This window comes from Lampetra planeri, chromosome 72 (assembly GCF_965212315.1).
Source record: "Lampetra planeri chromosome 72, kcLamPlan1.2.h2, whole genome shotgun sequence".
NCBI classification, from domain to species: domain Eukaryota; kingdom Metazoa; phylum Chordata; class Hyperoartia; order Petromyzontiformes; family Petromyzontidae; genus Lampetra; species Lampetra planeri.
In genome coordinates this window covers 1,600,315-1,620,287 of record NC_136177.1, presented here as the reverse complement: position 1 = coordinate 1,620,287, position 19,973 = coordinate 1,600,315, and the positions used below count along the sequence as shown (strand labels likewise).

The 19,973-nt window shown below is 50.5% G+C and overlaps 1 protein-coding gene across 2 annotated transcripts in view; it reads left to right on the top strand.

Annotated features, from left to right (window-relative positions):
• LOC144737620 (uncharacterized) overlaps positions 1 to 19,973 on the top strand; it is a 92,681-nt gene that overhangs the window by 46,655 nt on the left and 26,053 nt on the right. For both annotated transcript variants that reach the window (XM_078620385.1, XM_078620386.1), the window contains exons 8-10: positions 12,803 to 12,876; positions 14,315 to 14,354; positions 18,621 to 18,746. In XM_078620385.1, coding sequence (XP_078476511.1) covers positions 12,803 to 12,876; positions 14,315 to 14,354; positions 18,621 to 18,746 — 240 coding nt within the window. The remainder of the gene's footprint in view (positions 1 to 12,802; positions 12,877 to 14,314; positions 14,355 to 18,620; positions 18,747 to 19,973) is intronic.

Here is a 19,973-nt window from a genome sequence, read left to right as displayed (position 1 = left end):
TTGCTCCACCAGTAATAAATAAATATTCTTATTATTTGGACTTTGTCATCCCAGTGTCTCTCTTGAATGGGAACTAAGGGGATTTATCATGACCTTAGGATGCCTAATTTTTTCTTTGCACTCTATGCCATTCTCGCCGATTTCCTGCGACACTGCACTGGTGCGGTGTCATGGCCTTCGGGGCGTGACGGCAAAGCCGATCAGTCATTCCACTCGCAACCCAAATCCTGCAGATGGCAACCGAATAACCCTTTGTGAGTCAGCTGATTGCGGTGCCACGGTGGCTCGGATATGTTAACTACCCTCGCCTAGTATGCAAGAATTTGTGGGTTCGATCCCGACCCAGGTGCCTGCTGTATATTTGGAGTTTGCCTGTCTCTCTCTCTTCCCGTAGTCGCGTGGAATCTAACCTATATAATTCATTTTTTGTCTGTCTATCTGTCTGTCTGTCCGTCCGTCTGCGTACGCTCGCTTGCGGGGGATTTGGCTCTCGGACCGTGGGGTTCGCCGAGATAAAATTTTGCTGTTGGGCACGCCCCCGGCCCCGCGGTGAACATAGGCATTTCCGATTTTTTGTGTCTAAACTTTAAATCGGACCTATTATCGATTTAGTGCGATTTCTCTTTATTTATTTATTTACTACTGCCGACCGGCACGTGACGAAGCACGCCGTTGCGCATGCGCGAAGGCGGTTGCCCCTGGAAATGGGCGGTTGGCCCCTGGCAACGGGCGGTTGCCCCTGGCAATGGGCAGCAACGCCGTCGCTGCGGGGTGGATGCCATTTTTAATTCCCGTAAAAAATATGCGCATGCATTAACACACGATGCTGAGGTAAATTAATTAAAGTTTCACGTCCTCTTCACTCCCCCCCACCCCAATGTGTGCAATTACTATTATAGGGTCGGTAGATAATAGAATTATAGCGATTAGACTGTAATATTCTAGCGTGGGGGGGGGGGTAGCGGCCCCAGCACCCAGCCTCGGCCGGGTGGGCAATCTAAGTGAGGCCGGAGGCTCTGCACGGTACTAGGCCTCGATACCCCACACTTGTCAGGCGAAGACTTTGTGCTATAAACTCGATTTACACAGCGTTGCCCGGGAGAAAAATACATTTAAAATCGTCTGAAAACTTTAAAACATAACATACCAATGAAAATACAACTGTGTAATTAAAATTTTAAACCCGATCGCACCAAGAATCGATTCTCTCGCGCAAAGGAATCGAAAAATGTTGATTCATTTAGAATCGGCTTATTCCCGTTTAATATAAGTTGGTTATAGAGTTGATATAAACTGCTACGAATGGGAAATATCCGGCGTTGACCGGGGCAAAAATATAATTATAAACTCCTGAAAACTTTAAAACATAACATACCAATGAAAATAAAACTCTGTAATTAAAAATGTAAACCTCCTACGCGCCAGGAATCGATTCTTTGAATCGCGCAAAGGAATCAACAAAAGTTGGAGATTCCTTTAGACTCGCCCTATTCCCATTTTAAAAACTGTATGTCGCCAAGTTTGCTTAACATTTCCAACAGACACACACATTCACACATTTAGATTTTACACTTAACATACAAAACGTCAGCATGTACTGATGTCATCATAGGCAAAAAATATATAAACCCTCACCACTCTCCCTCTCCACTCTCACCACTCACCATCACCACTCTACCTCACCACTCACGCTCGCAACTCACCACTCACTATCACTCACCACTCACACTCACCACTCACCATCACTCACACTCACCCTCACCACTCACTCTCACCACTCACTCACCCTCACTACTCACTACTCACCCTCACCACCACTACTCACCCTCACCACTCTCACTCACCACTCTCTCTCACCACTCTCTCACCACTCGCCCTCACCACTCACCCTTCTCCCTCAACACTCACGCTCACCCTCACCAATCATCCTCGCCCTCACCACCACCACTCATCCTCACCACTCACACTCACCCTCGCCACCACCACTCACCCTAAACACTTACCCTCACCACCACCACTCACCCTCACCACTCACCCTCACCAACACCACTCACCCTCACCTCTCATTCACCCTCAACACTCACCCTCACCACTCACCTCTCACCACTCACCACTGACCCTCACCACTCACCCTCACCACTCACTCTCACCCTCACCACTCACCCCTCTCCCTCACCACTCACCACTCACCCCTCTCCCTCACCACTCACGCTCACCACTCACCCTCACCACTCTTCCTCACCACCCTTCCTCACCTCTCTTCCTCACTCCTCACCACTCATGCTCACCACTCACCTTAACCAACCATCCTCACCATCACCACCACCACTCTCCCTCACCACTCTCCCTCACCACTCACCGTCACATTAACCACTCACCCTCACCACTCACCCTCACCTCTCACCACTCACACTCACCACTCACCCTCTCCACTCACTCTCAGCACTCAGCACTCACCCTCACCTTCACCACTCACCCTCACCACTCACCCTCACCGTTCACCCTCACCTTCCCCACTCACCCTCACCAATCACCCCCACCACTCACCCCTCACCCTCACCACTCATCCTCACCACTCACCATCGCCACTCAAACTCACCACTCACCACTCACCCTCACCTTCACCACTCACCCTCACCACTCACCACTCACTCTCACCACTCACCCTCACCACTCACCCTCTCTACTCACCCTCACCCATCACACTCACCCTCGCCACCACTACTCACCCTCAACCCTCACCACCACCACTCACCCTCACCACTCACCCTCACCACCACCACCTCTCATTCACCCTCAACACTCACCCTCACCACTCACCTCTCACCACTCACCACTGACCCTCACCACTCACTCTCACCACTCACTCTCACCACTCACCCTCACCACACCACTCACCCTGACCACTCACCCTCACCACCACCACTCACCCTCACCTCTCACTCACCCTCAACACTCACCCTCACCACACACCTCTCACCACTCACCACTGACCCTCACCACTCACCCTTACCACTCACTCTCACTGCTCACCACTCACCCTCACTACTCACCACTCACACTCACCACCTGACCACTCATCACTCACCACTCACACTCACCACAGACCCCTCACCACTCACACTCACCACTCACCCTCACCATTCACCCCTCTCCCTCACCACTCACCCTGACCACTCACCCCTCTCCCTCACCACTCACCCTCACCACTCACCCTCACCACTCACCCTCACCACTCACTCTCACCACTCACGCTCACCACTCACCCTCACCACTCACCCCTATACCTCACCACTCACCCTCACCACTCACCCCTCTCCCTCACCACTCACGCTCGACACTTACCCTCACCACTCTTCCTCACCACTCACCCTCACCACTCACCCTCACCACTCACCGCTCTCCCTCACCACTCACCCTCACCACTCACCCTCACCACTCACCATCACTGTGGTGGTAGTACCTGCTATCATGACAGTAGTACAAGCTGACGTTTTGTATGTGTAATGTCAAAAGCTAAATTAGTGAATGTGTGTGTCTGTAAGAAATGTTAAGCATACTTGGCGACACGTAAGCAAGTTTTTTTTAAAACGGGAATAGGGTGAGTGGTGGTGGTGAGGGTGAGTGTTGAGGGTGAGTGGTTAGGGTGAGTATTGAGGGTGAGTAGTGAGGGTGAGTGGTGAGCGTGAGTGGTGAGTGGTGAGCGTGACTGGTGAGTGGTGAGGGTGAGTGGTGAGTGGTGAGGGTGAGTGGTAAGGGAGAGTGGTGAGGGTGAGTGGTGAGTGTGGTGAGTGGTGAGGGTGAGTAGTGAGCGCAAGTGGTGGGGGTGAGTGGTGAGGGTGAGTGGTGAGGGAGAGTGGTGAGAGTGAGGGGTGAGGGTGAGGGTGAGTGGCGGTTGTGAGTGGTGATTAGTGAGTGGTGAGGGTGAGTGGTGAGCGTGAGTGGTGAATGGTGAGGGTGAGTGGTGAGCGTGAGTGGTGAGGGTGAGTGGTGAGGGTGAGTAGTGAGTGGTGAGCGTGAGTGGTGGGGGTGTGTGGTGAGTGGTGAGGGTGAGTGGTGATTTGTGAGGGTGTGATTGGTGAGGATGAGTGGTGAATAGTGAGGGTGAGTGGTGAGGGTAAGTGGTGAGGGTAAGTGGTGAGGGTGAGTGGTGAGTGGTGAGGGTGAGTGGCGGTTGTGAGTGGTGATTAGTGAGGGGTGAGTGGTGACGGTGAGCGTGAGTGGTGAGTGGTGAGGGTGAGTGGTGAGGGTGAGTGGTGAGCGGTGAGGGTGAGCATTGAGGGTGAGTGGTAATTGGTGAGGGTGTGATTGATGAGGATGAGTGGTGAGTGGTGAGGGTGAGTGGTTGTTGTGAGGGTGAGTGGTGAGGGTGAGTGGTGAGGGTGAGTGGCGGTTGTGAGTGGTGATTAGTGAGTGGTGAGAGTGAGTGGTAATGGTGAGTGGTGAGCCTGAGTGGTGAGGGTGAGTGGTGAGCGTGAGTGGTGAGGGTGAGTGGTGATTGGTGAGGGTGTGATTGTTGAGGATGAGTGGTGAGTAGTGAGGGTGAGTGGTTAGGGTGAGTGGTGAGGGTGAGTGGCGGTTGTGAGTGGTGGTATCACCACAGCAGTATGCACTGCTGTAATAATAGCAGGTACCACCACAGTCAATATGCACTGCTGTAATCATAGCAGGTACCACCACAATATGCACTGCTGTAATTATAGCAGGTTCCACCACAATATGCACTGCTGTAATCATAGCAGGTACCACCAGTCAGTATGCACAGCTGTAATCATAGCAGGTACCACCACAATATGCACTGCTGTAATCATAGCAGGTACCACCACAATATGCACTACTGTAATCATAGCAGGTACCACCACAATATGCACTACTGTAATCATAGCAGGTACCACCACAATATGCACTGCTGTATAAATAGCAGGTACCAACACAGCAGTATGCACTGCTGTAATCATAGCAGGTACCACCAGTCAGTATGCACTGCTGTAGTGATAGCAGGTACCACCTCAGTCGGTATACACTACTGTAGTGATAGTAGATACTGCTATCGAGTTGGTAGATACTGCTATATAGAGTTAGTAGATACTAAAACAGTCAGTATATACCACTACAGTCAGTCAATACTGCTACAGTCAGTATATACTACTATACAGTCAGTACATACTACCACGGTGAGTAGCTACTAGAGTCAGTAGATACTATTATAGAGTGAGTAGATACTCCTTTCGAGTTAGTAGTTACTACTATAGTCAGTGGATACTACGATAGAGTCAGCAGATACTATACAGTTAGTCGTTACGACTATATAGTCGGTAGATACTACTTCAGGCCCAGTAAATACTACTATAGTCAGTAGTTACTACAGTCACTAAATACTACTACGTAGTATCTACTACACAGTCAGTAGATACTACGGTACAGTCAGTAGATACTAATACAGAGTCAATAGATACTACTTCCTCTGTTGTATGTGTAATAAACGACTGGACCACGATGTCTGGCTCAGTGTCCTTTATTCGGTTCGTGCTGTACACCCACACGGCTGTCTTTACTCTGTAGCTTCTCCACGGTGCTGACTCCAATGTCGGCCCGATCCACAACAGCAGCCCCGCTGCTGTTTCTCTCACACAGCCCCCCTTGGCTGCACTCGCTGCAACTCCTCTCTCTCCCCAGCTCTGACAGCCTCGTGCTGTCTCTCTCTCTCTCCGCAGCTCCTCCTGGCAGCCACACCGCTGCCTCTAACACGCAGCCCTTCTGGCTGTCTCCTCTGCAGCTGCACACCACTCCGCAGCTTCCTCTTGTCTTCGGGGTTGGCTCCCGATGGCCGTCGGCGCCCCCCCCTCTTCTCACTCGCCCGCGTGGCCTCACTCTTTTCCGCTCACACCCCGACTGACTTCCCCTTCCGGTTTACCCGCTTAAGGACCCGAACCTTCCACCCACGTCACATGACTCCACCCCCCGTGACGTCACATCCGGAAGGTCGCTTACGCCCGCATTACACCACCCTCCCCCGTAGAAAAATCCCAGCCGACCTCGGCTGACCAATAGCAAATCGTAATGCGGCGAACCGAGCTTCCCCCCCTAAAGGACACTAAGCATACAATGTAACAGCAAGAACAACAACAACAACGCAATTAACATCAACGAACGTACAAAAAGCATGCAATAAATACAACTGTAAGAAAAAAAATAACAAGACAGCAACAATCAACGAAACGTAAGCGATTTGGAACGTGTGCGGGTCGCCGGCCCGTCCCGGACGGTCGGCGGCCCACTCGCAGAACGGGAACGCGATGAAAGTCGAGGAATGACAGGGGGTAATCCCCCTGTCGCAGCTGGAAGTCCACCGACGTCCCGTGTCCCTAAAGAGTTAGTCTTGGGCTTGTCCTGTGACCGTGCCCGCAGCTGGGTCGGAAGGGCTGCAGGGCTCGAAGGTCCCGCAGACCTGGCAGGCGTCCTCCGAGCAGGGCCCCTCGTCCCCCGCAATGTCACGGCCGGCCTGTCTGGAACAGGTACGACAGGCGCTCTAGCAAGATCAATGGACGCAGGCAGGGGAGAGTCAGCAGCAACAGACCCCGGCAAGGCAACATTGGGGGATGACGCATCATGTAAGGGAGCAACATATGGTTTCAAGCGCGACGTATGCACAACCCAGCGACGAGACCCAATCTGGACGCGTGCTGACTGTGGGTTGGGAACCGCAATGAGGCGTACGGGACCATGCCAGGGTTTGTGCAATTTCGGCGAGGTCCCCGGACGTACCTGTGGACAATGAAGCCAGGCTAGGTCCCCAACCTTCCAAGGGCACTCCCCCTCAGACCGTCGCGCATATCGCTCGTTCCGGGCCTGGGCTTTGGCCGTAGCCACGCGGGCATTCTCCCGCGCCTCCGTGACTCGGCGAACCGTGTCCTGAATGTATTCAGGAAGTGGTTTACGAGGTCCCTTCACCCCAGTTCCCAATTGCACATCCACCGGCGGCACGTTTTCCCGACCATACATAAGGTAAAACGGCGAATATCCTGTAGCCGCATGAGGCGTCATCCTGTACGCCGAAAGCACCCCGGGGATGTGCAGATCCCAATCTGATTGTTGTTCACTCACGGTATGGCAAAGCATGGCAGACAATGTCCTGTTCAGCCGTTCAACCATACCATCCGTCTGCGGATGGTATGGGGATGTCCGTACTTTCTTAGTCCCAAGGCCCGCGCACACTTCCGCCAATAATTTAGAAGAGAAATTCCTGCCCTGGTCTGTGAGGAGTCTCTCAGGCGCCCCCTTATCCATAATATACCCAAACAAAAAGGCGTCGGTAATGGCCGCGGCCGACTGATCGGGCAACGGCCAGGCCATCGGCCAACGGGAGAGGTACTCAACCCCTACCAGCAAATATTTATTACCCCTCGCCGATGGTGGAAAAGGTCCCAATATGTCCAGTGCCACCAATTCATTGACTCGAGACACCTGAATCGACTGGAGAGGCGGCACGTAAGGATGTTTCGGCGGCTTACGTCGTGCACACGCAGGGCACGCGCGCACGTGCCCTACGACATCTGTCGCCATGCCGTGCCAAAAATAATGACGTTGCAACGTCAACAAGGTCTTCTGCACCCCTAAATGTAAGAGAGTGTCACAATGGAGGGTTCTAATCAACTCGAATCGCAAGGACGTTGGTACCACCAGGCGCCAACGTTCCTGGAACCCCTCCCGCCACATAAGCAGACCATCTCGGAGAGCGGTTTGCGGCCCCATAGCCGTACTCGGACTCCCATCGTCCCTAGCAGACCGCTTCCGCAAGGACACCAATGACTCATCCATCATCTGTTCCCGGATCCAGACAGACCGCGGCAGATTCAAAACCCCGTCAGCCGGTCCCGGTTCCATCGGAGTGTCCGACTTCTCGACGGCCAACGTAAGCGGCTGAGGGGGGTTTGGAATCGGCGAACACCTATGCGTCCCCGACTCACATTTACAAGGGGCGCGCCGCGGTAATCTGGAAAGTGCGTCAGCGTTCGCATGGCGCACTCCCTTCCGATGTTGAATTTGGAAGGAAAATTCCTGTAGCGTGTCCAACCAACGTGCCAACTGTCCGGATGGCTGGTCAATTTTAAGGGCATATTGCAAGGCCGCATGATCCGTACGCACAATAAAAGAACGACCGTAGAGGTATGGTCGAAATTGCCGTAGGAAAAAAACAACCGCCAATAGTTCTCTGCGAGTGACACAGTAGCGGGTTTCCGCAGGAGACAAGACTCGGCTACCATACGCCACGACACGCTCTACACCCCCTTTAGACTGTGATAACACCGCCCCAATACCTGTGTCACTCGCGTCCGTATCAAGAATGAATGGGTGATCGAAATCGGGATAATCCAATGTTGGGGCCGTGGCCAATAGATCACGCAGACTCCGAAAGGCCGCCTCCTCCGGCTGTCCCCAAACAAACTTCCGTCCTTTACCCGTAAGGAGATGCAAGGGCCTCGCAATCGTCGCAAAACCCGGCACAAATCTTCGGTAATACGAGGCAAATCCCAAAAACCGCCGAACATCCCCCACGGTGGCCGGAGTCGGCCAATCCCGGACGCACGCCGTCTTTTCCGGATCCGTGGACACTCCCTCAGCACTCACAATGTGCCCCAAATAGCGGACGGACCGTTGCAGTAGGTGACATTTCTTTGGTTTGAATTTCAATTTGGCAGAACGCATCCTCGTGAACACTGTCTCCAGCCGCGTCAAATGTTCATCAAATGTGCGGCTGAAGACAATAATATCGTCCAAATATATAAGACACGTCTCCCACTGCAACCCCGTCAAAACGAGCTCCATCAATCTTTGAAATGTAGCAGGGGCCGCATTCAATCCCATCGGGAGACAGTTGAATTGAAATAACCCCTGCGGCGTACGGAATGCGGTTTTCTCCCGTGAGGACTCGTCAAGGGGAAGCTGCCAAAATCCCGAAGAGAGGTCCAGTGTGGAAAAGAACTTAGCCCCCGATAATGCGTCGAGGGAGTCATCCATACGCGGCAGGGGGTACGCATCTGCCACCGATATCTTATTCAATTTGCGGAAATCAACACAAAATCGCAATTTGCCATCCTTCTTCTTAACCAAGACGACTGGAGCGCCCCATGGGCTGTTAGATGGCGATATAATGTCCGCAGCCAACATGTCTTCCACTGCCCCCCGTACGTGTTCTCGCTCCGCAGGACTCATCCGATGCGAATTTAATCGAATAGGGGCAGCATCGCCCGTCTCAATGTGATGGTAAAGCAACGAAGTGCGGCCCAAATCCAAATCATCGGAGCTGAACACATCGGAATATGTCAACAACAATTTACGCAGCGCACCACGTTGCTCCATGGACAGGGAAGAATTTCCGTCACATAAATGAGCAACCCAACGATCATCCGAACTCCTTGGCTCGGAAACCCCAGCAACAACTCCCCGGCTATGTGGACAATCATGGGTCGCAAACGCCGTAGTGGCATGTGCCACAACCGTACCGGCCGGGACACGGACGTTTTCTCCCCCCGCATTAAGCACCTGTAAAAACGGTAATTGATCCGGCCGGACGATGGTCTGTGCCCCCACTAACGCCAACCCGGTTGTTATCGTGGCGGACGGTGACAACAAGACCCCTACTGCTCCTAGCCGATCAGGCAGGGGCTTCCGATACCGCAAGGGTATAAGCATCTGTGTACCAGGTGGGATGTCCACAGATGCGACGGACAGCGCCTGCACTTGTACGGCCGAAGCAGGTCGCCCCCAGGGCGACGGCAGAAACGAGATTTGACGGCCCCCCGGCAGTTCAATACAATTCTCATTGATTTTGATCAAAATGGGCATCTTAGCCAAAAAATCGGTGCCTAACAAACAAGGAACCGCCAAAGATCTCGATATCAACACAACACCCGAGGCCGACACATCCCCAATAGATATCTTAGCATCCACCTGACCCATGATACCCATGCTACCCCCGTTCGCAGCGACGCACGACCCATAAACCGGACGCACAGCCCCCGGCGGGATGCCCAACAGATGGAAAATGACATCCGAAATAATAGTCGCAGACGCGCCGGAGTCGACCAAAATGCGTACGTCCACCCCTTGTATAGACCCCGGTACAGTGGACGAGCCCGTAGCGGCCGCGACGACTCTCCGTGCCAACTTGCGCCACTGCGTGACCGAGCGACAAGGCCCCGTCGAAGGGCATTCTTTAACCACAACGTTAGGGTGGCGCAACGACGGTGATGGGTGAGGTGTAAAGCCTTGCCGAGTGTCTGGTGCGTGCCGACATGCCTGTTTCGGAGGATCTTTAGCCGACTTGACCGGTGCCGAGGCCTCCTGCTGCGGCGGAGCCGGGAAGCGGGCCCAGCAGTCTCTGGCGTAGTGGCCCCTACGCCCGCAGCGGAAACATTCGGCCTCGTTGCGCCGAAGCGCAGGCCTCGCCTCCTGACGGCCCCGTTCTGGTAGCGCCGCGCGCGGTCTCGGCCCGCCGCGTCCCGTCCATGGAGCGGAGGCGGCCGTCAGTTGTTGAGGGCCCCGGTCATCCGGAACATAGACAGCCTGCGCAGGGTTCCACCCCAGCGCATCCCCTTCTTTGACGGGCCCCCCCGTCCACGCCGTCACTTGTTTCCAGCGACGGAGGTTGAATTGCGCATCGAGACACTTAGCAGCCGTCCGGGAAGTTAGCTTCTCATGCCCACACACAGGCATGGGGATCCCTAGATCCCGAGACAGCTCCAACATTTTCCCTAATATGAGAGGCTCGAGCAGGTCCTGTGGCGTCTCAGGATAAGCTGCCATGGCCAGCTCCAGCACCGCACCCCTGAACGCCACGGGCGACTCCTCTGGTGCTCGTTGTCGTTGAGCGAATCGCCGATGCGCATCATCTGGTGGCTCATAAGCATCGGCCATTTCTTGAAAAACACCACATAAAGTTGCCTTCTTATCGGTCGTTATGGAACGGAAGAATCGGACAGATTCGTCGTCCAGGAGAGTCGGCAACACCTCCAAAGCCTCCGCATCGGTCCATCTTGCTGTGCGTACCGCCGCCAAGAAGCGGCAGGCGAACGCGCTCCAGTCCCCACCGACGGAAAATTCTTTAACCGTTGTAAGGTGGCGACTCCGACTCCTCTTCCCGCCGTCTTCCAATGGTGGTGGTTGTGATGGCAAATTCAAAATGGCGTCGGCCCGCGGCGTGGCCAAGATGGCGGTTTGGCGCCACGGAGCGCGCAAAATGGCGGCCTCTTGCCGCGTGGGCAATGGCGGCGGCAGGACAGGCAACGTGGCGGCCCGCGGAGCACCAATTGCATCATCCATCGTCCCTGGCGCGACGAGATGGCATAGATGCGCCAGGACGTCCTTAAGTGCCTCCAGTTGTACCGCCATCGCTTGCCATCGTTGATCCGCGTCTGATGATGTCGACGGACCCGCCACCGCGCCAACATCCTCCACTCCCGTTCCCGTGGTCGCCTCAGCCGGGCTCTCCTCCACCACCCCAACAGGATCCGTGGTTGGAGGGAGTTCGTCGTCGTCGGACGAAGAAGCCGATGCAGGCGCCGGATTAACTTTCTTCCTCACTTGTTTCGACATGCCGTTGCACTTCCGACACCAGTGTAATAAACGACTGGACCACGATGTCTGGCTCAGTGTCCTTTATTCGGTTCGTGCTGTACACCCACACGGCTGTCTTTACTCTGTAGCTTCTCCACGGTGCTGACTCCAATGTCGGCCCGATCCACAACAGCAGCCCCGCTGCTGTTTCTCTCACACAGCCCCCCTTGGCTGCACTCGCTGCAACTCCTCTCTCTCCCCAGCTCTGACAGCCTCGTGCTGTCTCCCTCTCTCCCTCCGCAGCTCTGACAGCCTCGTGCTGTCTCTCTCTCTCTCCGCAGCTCCTCCTGGCAGCCACACCGCTGCCTCTAACACGCAGCCCTTCTGGCTGTCTCCTCTGCAGCTGCACACCACTCCGCAGCTTCCTCTTGTCTTCGGGGTTGGCTCCCGATGGCCGTCGGCGCCCCCCCCTCTTCTCACTCGCCCGCGTGGCCTCACTCTTTTCCGCTCACACCCCGACTGACTTCCCCTTCCGGTTTACCCGCTTAAGGACCCGAACCTTCCACCCACGTCACATGACTCCACCCCCCGTGACGTCACATCCGGAAGGTCGCTTACGCCCGCATTACATATGTAAGGTGTGTAGCTATATATACCTACGAGGGGTAAAGATATTTTTGAGGGGGGGGGGCACAATTTTCGGAAACCTTTTACATCAACTATTTACCCCACACTTTCTACAACTTTTTGGACTTGTGCAAGCCTCTTATATATTTGTTGGTATAGAAATGTACAAACGGCCCACCGGGCTTTGACAATACCTTAGTATATGTGTATATATGTGTAAGGTTTTTAAGAAATATATTTTTCACCCGGGCAAAGCCGGGTACTTCCGCTAGTTTGCTATAAATGTCCACGTGATGATGGTGATAGCCAGGTCGCGTCTGAACAACTGTTACATAACTCAGTGGGCCTTACCCCGTACAATTTTTGTTCGTGTTTAGTTTATAGTTTAACTTCACCAAACTGCACCGACCAGCGTGGTGAAGTATGGTCTGGGATGGCAAGGGCAGTGTTTCAGAAATCTGTATGTATACTGAAGGAATCCGATGAGCTATGAAGCTGTTCTTCACAGATGTCCAGTAGGGGCACGGGGTCTGAACGTCAGAACAACAAGTGTAGTGTTAAGTTTGAATGTATCTCCTTCAGTAAATATTCTGAATATGAACAAGAATGTATCCTTCAGTGTCTCGGAATGCAGGAGCCGCAATCCATTGACACTGCCATCACGTCAGGCTCGGGTGCGAGGACAGGGACGAGGTGAAGTTAGAGTGGAGTGACGGTTTTTGATGGCAGAGTGGAGTGATGGTGTTTGATATCAGAGTGGCGTGATGGTGTTTAATGGCAGAGTGGAGTGACGGTGTTTGATATCAGAGTGGAGTGACGGTGTTTAATGGCAGAGTGGAGTGACGGTGTTTGATGGCAGAGTGGAGTGACGGTGTTTGATGTCAGCGTAAAGTGGCATCTGCTTCACAGTGGACATTAAAGGTTATCTGACGTCATTTGGACCCTGACGTTGATCGCATCAGCATCCAAATGTCACAATTCTCGCAGGCTAATCTCCCGGATCATTCTTTCCCGTGAGACGATGCTAGTCTCCACAGTTATTCCCTGGCTAAACGTTAAATGTTCACTCGATCAAACCTTCATCTTGGTTGAGCAAATACAACCTGGAGAAAAATCTGATCTCGGATTCCCATTTGGTCTACGGATGAAATACTCCTTTGATTGAAGCGACTAATTGACTCTCGATTTGAAGCTTTCGTGACTGCAAGGATTCATACTCTTTGGTTTTTTCGGTAAAGTCACGTAGGTTAAAAAAGAAAACAAATAAATTAAATCTCGACGTGATTTAATTTATTCAATACAGTACACAAAAACCGTGATCTGATCCCATACGCAAAGGACGCCATTCCTGAATTACAGTACTTCGGTGTTTACAGATTAAGTTGTACCTGTGGTGACTGCTATATCGGGGAAACGAAACGACACATTGCTGACCGCATTCGCGAGCACAAGTCGGATTTGAAACATGTTAAGACGAATTCGTCGGCCATGGCTGACCACTGTTAAAATACTGCTGGCTCGCATGAAATTGTGTTCTCAGATACCAAGGTACTTTGCAAACCTCCTGGATACTACCAAAGATTTGTCCATGAGGCCATCCAGATATACAAACACAGACATAACTTCAACCGAGATGTTGGATTCAGATTGAGCAATCATTGGAAAGATGTAATTAACCAAGTTAAACTTTATTTACCGTGCAGTTTACTGATAGACAGCCAGTTTAGATTTATCTTCTTAAACATATCCATATTACCAGTCGGTTACCCCCAGCTCCACGCACCACCATCAACATCACCACACGTTGCTTATCATATTTAACTTCTTTTTTACTTTAGTTACCTGCTTTGAATTTTACCTACCCAAAAGCATAACAAAAGGCGGCTTAATCCTAGCTTACTTATCTACTTCTGCCATCTACATTACAAAGGCTCAGTTCCAGCAGCAGTACTGACCATCTCACAACTCCTCTCCCGCGGCCCATCCTGGCTCCTCCCCCCTTAACCAGTATATATCAGGTCGTGCCTCTTGGGACTTCTCTTCACTTGATTAACCTACGTGACTTTACTGAAAAAAAACAAAGAGTATAATTGCCAGCGCGACGCTAACATGGTCTGATTTGGTGCGGCAGGACGGCTGGAATTGGGAGGACCAGCCAATCTTTGGCAAAGGTGAGATTGGATGGGTCACAATGGGACGGCATGAGTCTCCAGATCACACTTCATGTGGCCGGTGCCGGATGAAGCTAGTGTGGGGCGTGTAGCATGTGTTATAAAGGGCCCCGAAATAAAGAAATAAACACGTAAATATTAAAACACGAATGTTTTACTTGCATAGTAATTTTATTGTATTTTTTCATTTGCTATATAGCCAGATAATGCAATAAATCGCTAACCTTAAACACCCAGTCGTTCATAAAAGTTGAAGGCGGTATAGTACTATAGTAATAGAGCAAGTGCAGAATCACTGAACCAGAATTGATAGCTTAAAATCATTTAGCACGGGGCCCTTGAAAGTGCGGGGCCCATAGCATATGCTACTTGTGTTTTTAGGGTAATCCGGCACTGTATGTGGCGCTGATTGACAGGGACCTCTCCTATTGTTATTTGCATGCTTAACGGAGATTTAACATGTTTTTGTTTACGTGACGCACCTTAATAATTTGCTGTGTTGGAGTGGAGATGAGTTTACGACAACATTTACGCGATCTGATAAAAAAAACCGTGATGACGCTGAATGGAGATCTTTGTTCTCTCTCTTTGTATGTGTTCGTCTCTGACTCGTATAAACCCCTTTGCCATGTCCGAGATGTTTGCAAGTTGCAGGGTAGGTGGGTGGTGTCCTGTTGACCCCTGCATTTCGGAAAGCTCAAGTGGTTCTCAGCATTACTTTTATTTAGAGAGAATTGTAGTCGCAGTAGCGTCATTGCGCTTCAAAGACGTATCTCGCCACAGAGAACCCTAGTGACACACCCACCGGTAACTGATGCCACAAACTTTGCTAAGCAACCCCAGTGGGCGCCTCGGTGCCGATAAAATTATTTAATTATATTTTTTCTTCCGATTCTGTTCTGAACACGTACACGTCATCGGAATGAAATCAGAAGAAACATCTGATGACGTAATCATACGTTATCGGTATGGGAAAGCGTTAACGTCTCTTTATTCTGTCAGTTTATATCCGCGCCTGCCTTTTTTTATCCTGGTATTATTCTTCGTCTTCCTTTCTTTCTCATGCATCTCTCTTCGCGCTTCTCAGTCTCACTCCATGTGCATTCGTGTTCACGTGTGTGGTTTTTCATCATGTATTTTCAGTTGTCTTTCACTATACCCTTTGGTTCTTTTGGTAAAGTCACGTAGGTAGAAAAAATAATAGATCACGACGTTTCGCTTGCAACACAAGCAACCGTTAACAAACACAGCAGGAGGACTGCTGACGTAGGAGAAAGAGCTGCTGCAACAAGAGTTTATATAGGATTTTGGTGGGCCCAACCCAAGGGTAAGTGGGCGAAGCTAGAGAAGGAATTTGTACGTAAAAGTAAATGTGAGAGATTAGCATGTCAATTGTGAGACAGCTCATTCACCAGAGGTGTGCTAATGAGAAGATTAGCATGTCAATGTCAGAGAGCTGGGCAACAAGAACAAAAAACCCCTAAGAGCAAGAGGTACACATGGTGAGAGGGAGACACAAAGAGAGAGTGACACAAAGAGTCGGAAATAACAGCTGAAATAGGCAGGTAGGGTAGAAACATCACAGTCAGTTAAGACTTTACCTGGTTAATAACGTCCTTCCAATGATTGCTCAGTTTGTACCCATCTTCTCGGTTGAAGTTGTGTCTGTGTTTATATATTTGGATGGCTTCATGAACAAATATCTGATGATAGCCGGTGGGTTTGCATAATACCTTCGTCTTGGAAAAATCAATTTCGTGTGAGCCCACAGCGTTAAAGCAATGATCAGCGACGCCAGAGGTATTGGTTAAAAAGCTCTATCTACCGATGGCTCCCGCCACATCTGAGGTCCAGTCCGTGTCCCTCACTACTAACACCGAGTGCGTTTCCCTCATTTACATCTATCGCCCTCCAGATAGCAGCATCACTACCTTCTTAAACGAGCTTTCCGTATTTCTTTACCTCATTCCTATCCCACCTCACAGGCTCGTACTTACTGGAGAATTTAATTGCCCTGGCAATACCCCAGCCTCCATTGATAACCACCTCGAGTCAACCTGGTTCTGCCATAATCTGGTCATCACCAACTCAGGCCCCACCAGAGCTTCCTCAACAAATGTTGACAGCATGCTCGACCTGGTTCTGGAACCTGACCTGGATCGTCGCATCTCTGCACTGGGAGTTTTCCAAACTGGTTTCTCCGACAACCACCTCTTCCTATTTTCCCTTTAAATTCCCTAAGCCAATCGCCATTAAAACCACCCGCCACTCCCGTAATTTCAATGGTATCAAGTTTTCCACTCTACATCACCTCCTCGCAAATTCGCCTTCATTGTTATCCCCATCATCCGATCCAACTCTCAAGCTAGAAGCTGGCCTGAGGGTGGCGCTGGACAAGCTGGCACCATTCAACCCACAAACCACTAGGCAGCTTTCCCATGACACTCGGTGGCTCTCAAGAGACGCCATCCCTTGCTAAGCGAATCAGGAGGTGCCTTGAAAGGATCGCATCCCGAAGTGGTCTTCCTGCTGATCGAGCTGCCTATAGAGCTGCCTGCAGGAAAACCAACGAACTTATCCTTGCCTCACGTTCTTCCTACATTGAAGAACGCATCAAAACAACTACCGAAAAACCATGCATCCTTTGTCGGGAACGCCATACCTCTGCACATTCGCAGCATCACCTCAATCGTCTCCATCAAGAGACACTTAAAAACTCACCTCTACAACCACGCTTTCGAGTGACTCTGAGCTTGTCTCTGTGCCTCTGAGTTGCGGCCATTACGTCCGCAAATTTGCACACGTTATGAATTGCAATATAATTATTATTATGATAAGCCCACTTCGTTGAGCTATCATTTGTGATAGCCAGGTCGCTTCTGAAAAAAGGCTATAAAGTTCAGTGGGCCTTTCCTTGGTAAAATAATAGTTTAGGTTTAGTTTCTTTTTTTCAATGGGTCTCTGTGGGTCTCTGTGGGGTCTCTCGTTCTCTGAGTCTGGGTCTCTATGGTTCTATATCCGTCTCTATGAATGTAGAATCAACATCCCGTGCTTGGAGAACTTGGCTCCTGCTATAAATTTCCACACGATGATGATGATGATAAGCCACTTCGTCGAGCAATCATTTGTGAACTCAAACACGTACACCAGACTATCAAGGCGAATGGATATTCTCACTACACAATCCACAAAGCCATCACCCCAACCGTGAGGAAGGAACCATCTGAAGATCCAATCAAAACCATTTCCTTTGCTTACATAGCAGGGATAACCAAAAAGATTTCCTAAATCTTGAACAAACACAAGATCCAGGTTCGATTTAACACATTGCATAAAATTCGTGACCTGATCCCATCTGTGAAGGACAAGATTCCTGACATTCAATATCCCAGCATCTACAAACTTAGCTGTATCTGCGGCAGCAGTTACATTGGGGAAACCAAACGACATGTCTCAGACCATGTTCGTGAACATAAGGCAGATCTGAAACACGGCAGGACCAATACTTCTGCCTTGGCTAATCATTACTTTAATGCGGCTGGCTCACGTGAAATGTATTTCTCTAAGACGATGGTACTTTGTAAACTGACTGGCTATCAACAAAGATTTGTTCACGAAGCCATCCATATATAAAGACACAGACACAATTTCAACCGAGACAACGGTTTTAAACTCAGCAATCATTGTAAAGATGTCATCAACCACTTTGGGTCATGACTTGATTTGTGTTTTCTTGTCCACCTCCAACGTCAGCAGTGTGGGTGTGTGGAGCGAGGTGCAATGCTTTGATTGGTGTAGACCGACTGACGGTGTCGGAGCCCTCTCACACATTTACATTAGCTGCCCCGCCCATCTCTAAACCTCTATAAACAGCTCTTTGATTGGTGTAGACTTACTGCCGGTGTTGGAGCCCTCTCATACATTAACATTAGCTGCCCCGCCCATCCCTAAACCTTTATAAACAGCTTTCCTTCAGAGGCTAACCTCCCTATTCCTGATGTGTTGCGATCGAAACGTCTTGATATTTGTATTATTTTTTATTCATTTTATTTTAATTTTTTTATTCTATTGTTATTATCTTTTTCTACGTGACTTTACTGAAAGAACCATAGAATAACAATCATTTGTGATGGCAAGGTCGCTTCTGAAAAAGAGCTACAGCTAAGTGGGCCTTATACCTGGTACAATAAATATAAAAAATAGTTTATAGTTTACGTGATATTTTGCAACTGATTATTTCACTATTTCCTCTTTGTGTCTGTGCAGCAGCCGCCACTGCCTCCGACCATCCGCACACCACTGTACCAGCAGGTCGTGCGACCCGCGTCTCTTGCCCCCGCCGGCTACCAAAAGACATTCAGTGACTACCCAAACTACGAGGAAGTCGCTTTGGTAACGACGACTGCCGTCACTAGCAGTGTCGAAGGTCATGCTTTTTACGCGTGACCTTCACAGTTAGAGCACCAGATACACAATACAAAACACAAATTTAAATAATAATAATTATAAAACATACGTATGCCGATGTGATGTGAGTAGGCATCAGCTCACGTAGCCACAGAACCACATGACACAGTGGCTAGGAGATGTTAACTAACCTTGCCTGATATACAAGAGGTCATGGGTTTGATCCCGACCCCGACGCCTGTTATATATTTGGAGTATGTTCTCTCCATGGTCATGTGGATTTTTATCTGGGTCCTCCGGCGTTTTCCCTCCACATTTATAACCAACAACACGCATTTATTGGTATTTGGTTGCTGCTATACATTTCCACGTGATAAGCCACTTCGTTGAGCTATCATTTGTGATGGCCAGGTCGCTTCTGAAAAAATGTAGACATAGCTCAGTGGTGCCTTCCCTGATACAATAAAAAAGAGTTTAGAATATTTTTTGTTTTTAGTTTTTGCCAACGGGGCCTCGGTAACCTTGAGCCTTGCTTCCCCTGGCCTACGGCTACTGCTGCATCAATGTGCGTCGCGGTTGTTTCTGATGTACTTATCCTGGGCACGTCAACTTTTACTCGGGGGGCACCGCGCTGGCTAGGAGATGTTCATTACCTCGCCTGGTGTACAGATTGGTCGTGGATTCGACCCCTATCCGCTACTTTGTACTCATATCGTGCTTGCGTATTGTGTGTTTAGCAATTTTTGTAACGTTCTGACCCCCCTGTGACCATGCTGGACATCTGTGAAAAGGAGCTTAATGGCTCATCGCATTGCTCCTCCAGTAATAAATAAATATTCTTATTATTTGGACTTTGTCATCCCAGTGTCTCTCTTGAATGGGAACTAAGGGGATTTACCTTAGGATGCCTCATTTTTTCTTTGCACTCTATGCCATTCTCGCCGATTTCCTGCGACACTGCACTGGTGCGGTGTCATGGCCTTCGGGGCGTGACGGCAAAGCCGATCAGTCACTCCACTCGCAACCCAAATCCTGCAGATGGCAACCGAATAACCCTTTGTGAGTCAGCTGATTACGGTGCCACGGTGGCTTGGATATGTTAACTACCCTCGCCTAGTATGCAAGAATTTGTGGGTTCGATCCCGACCCAGGTGCCTGCTGTATATTTGGAGTTAGCCTGTCTCTCTCTCTTCCCGTAGTCGCGTGGAATCT